The 11,074-nt window shown below is 46.2% G+C and overlaps 1 protein-coding gene across 4 annotated transcripts in view; it reads right to left on the bottom strand.

Annotated features, from left to right (window-relative positions):
* The window catches only part of MPHOSPH9 (M-phase phosphoprotein 9), a 76,293-nt gene extending 70,862 nt beyond the window's left edge, over positions 1–5,431 (bottom strand). For 2 of the 4 annotated variants that reach the window (XM_083151271.1, XM_083151267.1), the window contains exons 1-3: positions 5,344–5,431; positions 673–788; positions 104–215 (exon numbers count right to left, since the gene is read on the bottom strand). In XM_083151271.1, coding sequence (XP_083007397.1) covers positions 104–215; positions 673–788; positions 5,344–5,361 — 246 coding nt within the window. In that variant the 5' untranslated portion in view covers positions 5,362–5,431. The other 2 variants (XM_083151268.1, XM_083151272.1) reach the window with 2 other exon arrangements.
* Between the last annotated feature and the right edge of the window lie 5,643 nt (positions 5,432–11,074).

Raw genomic sequence — 11,074 nt, forward strand, 5'->3', positions numbered from 1 at the left:
AAAAAAAAGTGTTAAATATTGAAAAATGTAAACGATTAGATCAGTAGAAAAAGAGAAAAAGAAAAAAAGGGGGAATAGTGGTGGGAGAACAGTTGATAAATACCTCACAGCTTCTCTGATTGTCAATGCTGTAAAGATCTTTTAAAGAGGATGTCTGCAAGTCTCCAGATTGGCAGGGATGGCCAGAGAGGGAAGATCCTTTATGTGCTGTACTCCTAGACTTCGACCAAAGCACAGTTAGAAGGAAATACTTGAGATTACACGGTTAGGCTACATCTTACCTCTGCAAGATGACAAGGAACTAGAAAAACAAGGCTTATAACTATTTACATTTATGACAAAAATACAATAAAAAAAGGGACATCGATTTTTTCCCCACACACATCGCATTCATTATGGTCAGGTTTAGCCACACTTATATCGGCTGAACCTGACTAAACTACTGGGCTTGTGATGATCAGTCCCACTTGAGCACTCCAACAAGTTACTTCAGCTGGCCAGGATGGGGGTTGGTAGCTGAAACTGGCAAAAACATTTGAATACCGCCTTATTGTAGCAATGTATATTTTCCTACAGAATACCTAGAAGTTCAACAAACGTCTAATATAGTTTTAAACAACCGATTTTTGCCTTTCCCCCAAAGGAAAATGCAGTTTTTCCTTTTAAACCCACCGATCTCCAAAGGTTTGAAGGTCATGATTTTCTGGAAGCTCTGCAAGTTCTGTGTGCGATTTTGCAACATCTGATGTATCCATGTTGCAGTTTAATTCAGGGTCTTCTATTACACACTACAAGGAGACAAGATAGAATAATGCTCCATTATAAAAAAATTCTTCATTGAATTACTTACAGATTCATTTATAGCAATATATAGGGAGAGGCAGTAAAGTTCTTAAGTATTAGAACACAGTGGTGTAACCAATAATTCTGATAAAGGGAAAACATAAACGTAAAACAAAAACAATACTGTATGGGGAGCAGCCTTGCACAAATTCTAAATAAAAATCTAAGTTATTAGCTAAGGAAACCCATAGCAACCAGAATCTACAAAATACAACTCCCACGCTTGCATGGAGAAGAATATAGAATAAATGGGTATATTGCGATCAGGCGCACAGAAAAAAATTGATTCACCCCCACAATCAGGAAGACTGGGAGTGGGAGATTAGAGATAATGCAGCTGCAATTTCCATGTGTGTGAAAATACAAGTTTTCTAAGCTACTATATTGTTGGCAATATGTTTACATAAAATATCTTCCAATTTCCCAAGCATATGGTATAGAGCAGTGGTCAGGGAACTCGGTCCTCATTACCCCACACGGTGCATGTTTTGCAGGTCTCCTCACAGAATTACAAGTGAAATAATTAACTTAACCTGCAGGCCTTATCAAATGTGTCTGAGTAATTAGTGCACCTGTGCACCTGCTGGGTTACCAGCAAAACATGCACGGTGTGGGGTAATGAGGACCGAGTTCCCTGACCACTGGTGTAGAGCAGTGGTTCTTAACTTCGATCCTCAGGACCCACCAACAGTTCACATTGTGTCAGTGAATAATTAGTGCACCTGCAGGGTGACCTGGAAAATCACTGGTGTAGAGGATGCCTAATGAGAGTACTTTTCTTTATACATGGTGGAGCTGCCCTAAGCTTGTACCACTCTTACCGGATATTAGGTCATTGATACTTAGGGGGTATTCACTGCTGGACGATATTGCCGATTGTCTAAAATATAGTCTATTTTCTACAAGAATGGATCAAATTTACATTCAACCTATTCAATGTCAGCTCCGATCTGCTGACTTTCAGAAATATTACGAAAGTTGAAAAGATGGTGATAGTCTTCTTTTTTTTTTTTTATGGAAAAAGGATGCCAATTCGACAGTTAATCGCCATTTCCAGCAATGCAGAGTTGACTTTTAATATGACTATCAGCCAGGACTGAATACACCCATTATGGGGTAAATATACTAGGTTCTAAAAATGAAAAGAGGACATTTTTAATAAAATATTAAAATTAAGTAATCTGTGTTTATAGGTTCAATTATGTGGTAAGGAACTGGATTAAAGGGGCCAACACACAGGGTGAAACTGCTGAGTGATCTGAGCAATGTAGATCGCTCAGCACACAGCGTGATGGTAGCATTGTGCGTTGAGCGATCTGTCAGGGCCAGTGATCTCCGGTGACAACTCCAGTGAGATCTCCGGTGAGAACACTGGTCTAACGGCAATCTTAATCAATTTCTCCTGTATGCAGGATCTTAATCGCTGGGCAATAGCGACACGCATCGCTATGGCCCCCACACACAGAGCAATGTAGGGGCATTTTGTAAGCAATCTAGTGAAATTGCTTAGAAAATGCCCTGGAATCGCCCCGTGTGGGCTCTTTACTTCAGTTTGTCCGCAAAAAGTATAAATAGAAGGCACAAGCACTAGTTTTGCCTATCACATTGACCATACATAATTTGAGTTAGTACTGGACCACCAATCCAAGACACCCCTGCAATCCTGGGATGCCAGGGCACACAAAGGATTTCTCTAGTAAGCATCAGGTTCTAAAACCTGGCACTTGTGATCATATTTATGCCTGAAATTTAAAAGGGCAACATTTTACCTAGCTATGCTTTGATAAGAAAATCATGATTTTATTAGCAAATCAGAGTTAGCAAAAGCATTGCCCTTTTCAATTAAGGGAATTGAACCCAATGCTTATACAATAAACCTTATATTTTGCCAGATTTATATTCACAGTTCCCCAGGTATTTTTTCTCTTATTAAATATTTCTTCAGCAACTCGCCACCAAAACAAATGCATCATACACATCAGGGTTTATTTACTAAGATGGGAGTTCTATGAAGATGGGACATTGATATGGGCAACCAGAATGTATCTATTATCTTCTAGAATGTCCTAAATAAATAAGTAGCATCGTACTTGTTTCCTAGCACGACACCCATTGCATCGTATACCATTGTGCTAAATAAGGTATACAATGGTATGCGACACGATATTGGACAATAAAATATTGCATCGCATCGTATGCATACAATGCGATCATATACGAGCGCAGAGAGCCCGCGAGGGTCGGCGGTACGCGTCCTCCGACCTTTTCATACCCCCACTATCCACGACTGCGTGGAGTTGATCTGACAGTGTGGCGAGCGCAGCGAGCCCGAAGCGTGGTGAGCGCAGCGAGGGGATGCGGAATACATGTAAAGATACGCATCTGCTCACCACACTATCTAAAATCAACTCCACGCCGACATGGATAGTGGGGGTATGAAAAGGTCGGAGGACGCGTACCGCTGCGCTCGCCACACTTCGGGTTTGCACTTCGCCTTTGCGTTGATACAGGGCAGGTGACAGGGGGGGTCAAAGGGGACACTCGTACCGGGCCCCGACCAGTTGAGGGGCCCCAAAGCTTTGAGGGACTCAGGGTCTGTATGCATGGCTGCCTAATCACCTGTCTGGCTACCCGTTCTAATGAGTTTAGTCACATCACGGAACCATACCCTCCAACATGACCCATTCCATTAGGTACAAAATGCTCTGTTCCTGGACTTCCCTGCCAATGGCAGTTACAGAGGTGGCGCTCCAGTACAGTCCAAAATTCAAAGAGGGGGAGTCACATCAACTGTCAGTGAGTCCAGGATGGGGTGGCATTAGGTGTGGCTCACCTTTTTGAATATTGGACTATGCTGCAGCCTCACCTCTGCAACTGCCTCTGACAGGGAAGTCCAGGAACAGAGCATTTTGTACCTAATGGAATGGATCATGTTGGAGGGTATGCGGAACACACCAAACCACACAACACAAAATGCTGTGCCCTCCCATCTGCCCTTCCCTATTATATTGCATTGTAAATATTAGTTATCTATTAATTTCTAATAATAAATAAAATACATTCAATATGTAATGTAATAATCCGCATTCTGTGTTGCGGGGGCCCCAGAGATATCAGTGTTCCGGGCCCCAAGATTTCTGTTGCCGGCCCTGCATTGATAGTGTGGGTGCATTTAACATTGTAAGCACCCATCAGGGTGCTTGTACAATTAAAAAACGCATCGCATCGGGGGTGCCGTGCTAGGAAACAAGTACCGCAGCATCTAATCATATATCATAAATAGGCTAATAAAAAGGGGAATTAAATTGGGTGACGGCAACTATATGGCGGCAGGGACCTCCAAAAAAGTGCACATACGGGTTGATTCACATTGGGTCGGTCCCTGGCGTATTCTCTTTGGGGACTAATGGTGCGGCTCAAACGCCTTCGGTGACTATAACAGTTGCCAAGGCGTTCCCACCGGTAGGGGAGCGAGCAGGGGAATGCCCAGTGTTTATGGGCATCCCCATGAAAACGCTGGCCGTTCCCCTGGGAACATAAGCAGCGCCTGCCCATTCTTCGGCAGACTCTGACGAAAATAAAAGTCAGTTTAGAGTGACTTCTTTCCGAAGGTGAGAGGATCATTCGATGGACGGCGACCATCAAATTATTTCTCTCCCCTTCCGCTGCCTGCAAGGCGATATGATCTCAGACACATCCCCTCGCATGTTACCGAGGGGATGCAAGCAGGGCTGGAGGAGGGTGTTTGGTGGGGCGGCATTTAGCCCCTCAATTAGCGACCAACCGATGCTTAGCGAGCGGGACTGAATCAGGCCCATAGTCCTCTACATCCAATTCTGAGTGTTGGAAAGCGTAATACACAAAAGCCACTGTACTGACTACTGAGTGTAATTATAGTTTAGAGCAACCCAATGTACTACACACACAGTACATAGCATAACTTCCACCACCTCTAGTGCTGCACCATGCAATGCAGAGCATCACGGAGCAGTTCCCTCCTGCTACCCTGCAGCGCTGCCATTGGGCACATTACACAAATGCGGTTCCAGTCCAGTATATTGGCTGTAACTGGACATCACACAAGGCTCCATCAGCTGCGCTGTATATATATATTCAGACCGGGGGTATGGGGACGTGTCACACACCGAAGCAGCAGTAAATGCGGGAGAACTTCCCCGGCCGCCACAGAAGGTCTGGGCCGCGCTAGTGTGGCGCACGTATGATGGACAGTGATCCCCCGCTCTAGTGTGAACCGACCTTATTATTTCCCGTCTATTAGCAGTAAGCAGTGAACTGCCCCATATACTGGGTGCCATGTATACACAACAGCTTACTACTGCTGTCATATATATATATATATATATATATATATATATATATATATATATATCACACACAATTTACCAACCCAGCTACAGCGAGCCGCCAGCCGGAACACAGATACATGGCGGGTAGACCACCTGGTACTAGTAATAGTATACGCCAGCTGCTGTCACTAACCTGGGCGTCCCATGGCATAATACAGGGGCACTACACATCGAGCCATCCTCCTTCAGATATGTAAACATTGTCTCTTTGTTAATAAAGCTTGGAGGGAGGAGACGAGGAGGGGGTATAGTCTAAAACGGGCGGGTACAGTGAGAAGGCTGCTGTCATTGGCTGGGTAGAAAATTCGAATGTAGGGGAGGGGCGGAGAGAGTTGCAGATGCAGACAGCGATGACAGATAGTCCAGTGTATACTCATGTGCTGCTGCTTCTGTCGTTTCTCATGCACACTGTAAACGCGGTGGCCACTGGCGGCCAGCTATTTACAACAATTGGGGCTCCTCACTTTGCATCACGCATGCAGCTGTACAGACAGGGCATATACATAGATTACACCTTTTAAGGACAAACAGCTGACCCGTGGCTGTATTATATAACCTAGCCCGCCTGTGCCTACCCAAAGCTGTTACATAGTGTGTAATGGCATTTATTTTTCAGTAGCACATTTTACTGGTGTTTTAGTAAAGGGACTAATCTGAAAAGTAGCTTTTAGAAGTTCATGATAAAGTATACAAAACATTTAATATATTATTTTCCTCTCTCATTTTGGGTGGGATGCTCTAACATCCGCTGCCCCTTACAGTCCCCCTCTAACGGCTACCGCATTCTTACTAATCACATATGCGATTAGTAATGGAAAGGACAGCTCTTGCGTTAAGAGCTCCTTTGCGATGCAGCACCATCCCTTAGCTTCCAGATCTGAGACCTGCGCAGAGTGGCGGTGCCGGCCACGGGGCATGCTGGGATCTCACAGCGCTGCGGAGAGAAGCCCATAGGCCTCCGCAGCGATGACCTGGCGTGCGGTCTTAAGAGAATGCGGTGACAACCGAGATAACAAGGTTTTTACCGCATTTTCACTTTAGAGCCATCTCCCCCTTTGGGAGAGATAATGAGTCACTCACAATGTGGATGCTACACACGGCTGTGGTATAGGGCTCTGACATTGGGGATCCTGATGTCAGCCATTAGTAAGGTTTTCATAAAGATGGTTGTGGTGGCTGCTCTAATTGTGTGTAATTCACAATCAGAGCGACCAGGCATATAGCTACAACCTAAAATGCCTCAGCTTGAAGGCCCCTAGAATTGGGGGCCCATGGGCAGCTGCCCATTGAGCCCACAAGTTGAAATGGCGCTGATGCTGGGCTGAACTGTCATGTCAGTGTACAGGTCATCCATCCTGGTTAGGATACTCACTGCTTCTTACCCCTTTCACATTGCTATAAGCCTGGTTGCTGATATCACATGGGGGCGGATCAGCGGAGTGTCATCTGGGGCGGGGGAGGAGGCAGGAGTCTTGCCTGCATAGTCTATTTTTCTATTAGATTTCGATGGTGTGGGGACACAAATAGGGATCAAAACAGCATCGAATGCGGCTGAAAACTGATGTCTATTAGATTTCAATTTTGACTATATGTGTTATTGTTGTTATACAAAGCTGGGGCCGGATCGGAAGTGACGTGATGGAAGCCGGTTCCTGGGTCGGAGGCTGCAACAACAGTGGAGGGAAAGTCACTACTTCTCTAACCCTTTATAAGTTAAGAGTATTATCACATCCAATGCATGTCGAACTAATGTCTGTATACCGTTTGCTTAGTCAAATGGGAAAGCTGGTTAGAGAGAGTGCCACTAAAGCAGAGGTTTGGAACCTCAGGCCCGGAAGCCATATGCGGCCCCCATAGCCTGTCTGAGTGGCCCGCCCACCCGTCCGGCGGCTTTGCCGGGACACAAGTACAGGGTAGTTCTTGCATGATTCCTCTTATACCCCATTCACACCAGCCTAAATTCCCGAGTTGAGTCCGAGAACAACCCGGTACTACCTCTGGTGTGAAAGGTACCCGGGACAAATTACCGGGCTAATTTGCCGGCAATCCAACCCGGCTAGGTAGCAGGGTTGTTCCCAGGTTCAACACGGGGACCTGGCTGGTGTGAAAGGTGAAGGGTATACTTACCCGGGTTGCCGTGTCCTCCGTGTCCTGTCCGACGGGAATTAATGTAGGCGGCGGGCGTAAATGACAGGACAGCCGGTAGATGATGATGACGCAGCTCTCCGGCGACAGTGAGGACGCCGGAGAGCTGCGTCATCTTCATCCGCCGCATGTCCCGTCATTTGAGCCGCCGCCTGTGTGGATCCCTGGCCTGTGCGGAGGACCAGCAACCGGGGTGAGTATTCTCCCCACCTCCTGTCCACCTCCGCTGCCATCCCGTTGACTGCCCGACGTCATCCCGCCAACTGCCCGCCTCCCCCCCCCCTCCTGCCGGCCTCCTTCCCGCCCCCTTCACACACCAGAAAATGCAGGGACATTTCTGGTGTGAATGGGTCCAAACCCGGGAATGTCCCTGCTTGTCCCGGGAACTGAATCCCCGGGTTTGTCCCTGCATTTCTGGTGTGAAAGGGGTATAAATCAATAGCAGCCGGAGACTGTCAGTCCTATTCAGCGGCAGCCACCGGAGAGTGGGACGGCTGCAGCAGGACAATTTGTAAGAGACATTTTTACATATGGCCCCCGAAGGTTTTTTCCCCTATGCAAACGGCCCTTGGCACAAAAAGGTTCCCCACCCCTGCACTAAAGTTATGATTTTGTTGCAATTGTGCCTTTTTGTTGTTGTTATATTTACACACCGTGGAAAGGAAACATAAAATAGTTATACACAGAAAATGCAGGTTTCAGGACAGCTAACTAAAAATTTTAACCCAGATTCTTTTTCTCAGAATCACCTAATTCAAGCCTGGATAAGTGAAATGAATGATAAATTACCTTTAATTTAATCTGCATATAACACTGCTCCTCACCTCTGTGGTGGTGGTGGTGCTGATTTATTTATTTACAGTTTCTTATATAGTGCAGCTTAGGGATGGCCATCGACCATCGATGATTCGAAATCATTGATGGTTTATGGCCGATGTCGAATACTTTTGCCATCAATGAGGGAGAACCAGATGGTTTCCCTACATCGATGGCACAGCAAACCAGATGTTTATTTATTTTTTCCAAAGTGCCGGGACACCGAGCATAGCCCCACCCCCGACACCCGCAAAGCCCTGCCCACGTGTATGGATTGGCCTACAGACCAATCACTTAAACATAATAGATGACCATTGATATGTAAAACTACCACTAGGCACCGATGGCCAGTACATGGCAGCATTGTGGAGGCACAAAATGATGGGAGGAGTCTAAATAACAGAGGTTTCAGACTCCTTGAATCACTGACTGAGATTAGAAAAGTCATCAGCCTGATGGTCAGCAACATGGAGTCGTGACCCCATGCTGAGAAGGTCAGGACCCACTTTAGGGTCAGGACCCACAGTTTGAGAAACGCTGGCATAAACCAAAGGGGACAAGCTCATAAAAGCTTCACTTTTAGGGATTTCGCACACAGGAGTCAGATCTTAATCCCCATTTTTAATAATTGGGTACCTTGGTCTACAGCACACGTTCTCAAAGTTGTTCCTCAGGACCCCACACAGTGCATGTTTTGGAGGTCTCCTCGCAGAATCAAGTGAAATAATTAGCTCCAGCTGGGGATATTTTTAAATGTGTCAGTCAGTAAAGTGACCTGGAAAACACAAACTGTGTCCTGTGTCCTGAGGACCGAGTTTTAGAACCACTGGTCTAGGACTGGGAGGAGATTTCTGAGAAAACTGCATCAGGATGGCACCTGCAAACAGCAGGTTTTTAAATTCTAAAGCTATCCATACATCAGGATCAGGTCGTATGTAGTTTGTGGAGCAGTGGAAAAAGCAATTGCATGTGCTTTTAAGCACATACAGCAGCTTGTTCGACCACAATGAGAGCGCGTCTCATCTTGGGGCCGACTAGCGGGACGGTGCATCGTACGATCTTGTGCACACAATCCGTTGCACGACCAGTCAACATTGGGTGTTTGAAGAATTCACCTTCACCTCAGATTTTGGAAAGTCAGTATTGGTGTACATGTGATGGGGTGGGAGCAAAAAGATGAAGTTTTGCTTAGGGTGCCAAAATACCTTGCATCGGCCCTGCTGTTAATACATAGTAACAGTATATAAAATGATACAGAAATTGCAGTTTCTAATAATTTTCTGAAGAGAAATAAAAAGTTTGACATAGAATAGGTATTTTAGTCTCCTAAATCCTTCCACGTTAGGCGCCCGTTACGTAGTTTGCGTAGTGGTGTATTGAGAATACAATACACCACTATGCTAGTTACTTAAACTACGTAAGTTACGTATATTGAGCTACGTTAATGCATAATGTTTCATATCCCCACTATCCCCGTCATACCCCCACTATCCACGTCATACCCCCACTATCCATGTGGGCGTGGAGTTAATTTTATAAAGTGTGGCGAGCGCAGCGAGCCACCGAGCCCGAAGCGTGGCGAGCGGACGCATATCCCCTCGCGGGGCTTTTTAGAAGATTAACTCCACGCCCACGTGGATAGTGAGGGTATGATGTGGATAGTGGGGATATGCTCTGCGTTTGTCCGCCATGACAGTCCCAGCGCTTAGGGATGGCCATCGACCATCGATGTTTACAAAAAATCCCTAGATGACCATCGATGTGTAAAAACATCGATGGTCATCCATTGCATACATATACACCATCGATGGTCAGGTGCAATTTTGCAATCAATAGCAAGGTAACGATGGCCATCCCTTGATGACCATCGATGGGTAAAAACATCGATGGTCTCCCATTGCACTTATACACCATCGATGGTCAGTTGCGCTTTTGCCATCGATGGTAACAATCGATGGCAAAGGCAACGATGGGCATCCCTGGATGACCATCGATATGTAAAAACATCGATGGTCATCCATTGTATACTTGTACACCATCGATGGTCATGTGCACTTTTGCCGTCGATGGTAACCATCGATGATAAAGTCAACGATGGCCATCCCTGGATGACCATCGATGTGTAAAACCATCGATGGTCATCCATTGCATACTTATACACCATGGTAATCATCAATGGCAAAGGCAACGATGGCCATCCCTGAGTGACCATCGATGTTTAAAAATCATCGATGGTCATCCATTGCATACACCATCCATTGCATACACCATCGATATGGTCAGTTGCACTTTTGCAATCGATGGCAACCATCGATGGCAAAGGTGGCTGGGGGACCATCGATGGCAAAGGTGGCTGGCTAGTGCCGCTGGGGGAGCCGGGAAAACATGTGATGCTCCCCCAGCGGCCGCATCGCGTCACCTGCCCGACCGCCCGCTGCTTAGCCGGCCGCCGTCGCCCTCCCGCCCGCTGGTAGCCGGCCGCCGCCGCACGCCCTCCCGCTGCTTAGCTGGCCGCCCGCTGCTTAGCCGGCCGCCCGGCAATGGCTACGCAGCGCTGACAACGTAGCCAAAGCTACGTTGTCAGCGTAGCGTAGCCGGGCGCCCGGCTAACATATAAGTACCTAGATTTTATTGTCATGTATCTATTTACTAACTAGTGCATGTATTTCTCTGAACTTAATTTTTTACTTTTTAGACTCATTTCCTGAACTGTTCAGTCAGTTGGTTTGTCACAGCAAGACTTTGTAGTATTTGTAATAAGTAAAACGAAGGATGTTTACTTTAATGGTGTCCACAAATTGTGAAATACGTATAAAAACATTACGAACTGTGGTGACTTTTCTCCTTTGTTATTGCAACTCTGCGTTCTTGACCCCACACTGAATTCAGCAGTTGCCGCAATG

The sequence above is a fragment of the Crinia signifera genome, chromosome 1 (genome assembly GCF_055691185.1).
Source record: "Crinia signifera chromosome 1, ASM5569118v1, whole genome shotgun sequence".
Taxonomy (NCBI): Eukaryota; Metazoa; Chordata; class Amphibia; order Anura; family Myobatrachidae; genus Crinia; species Crinia signifera.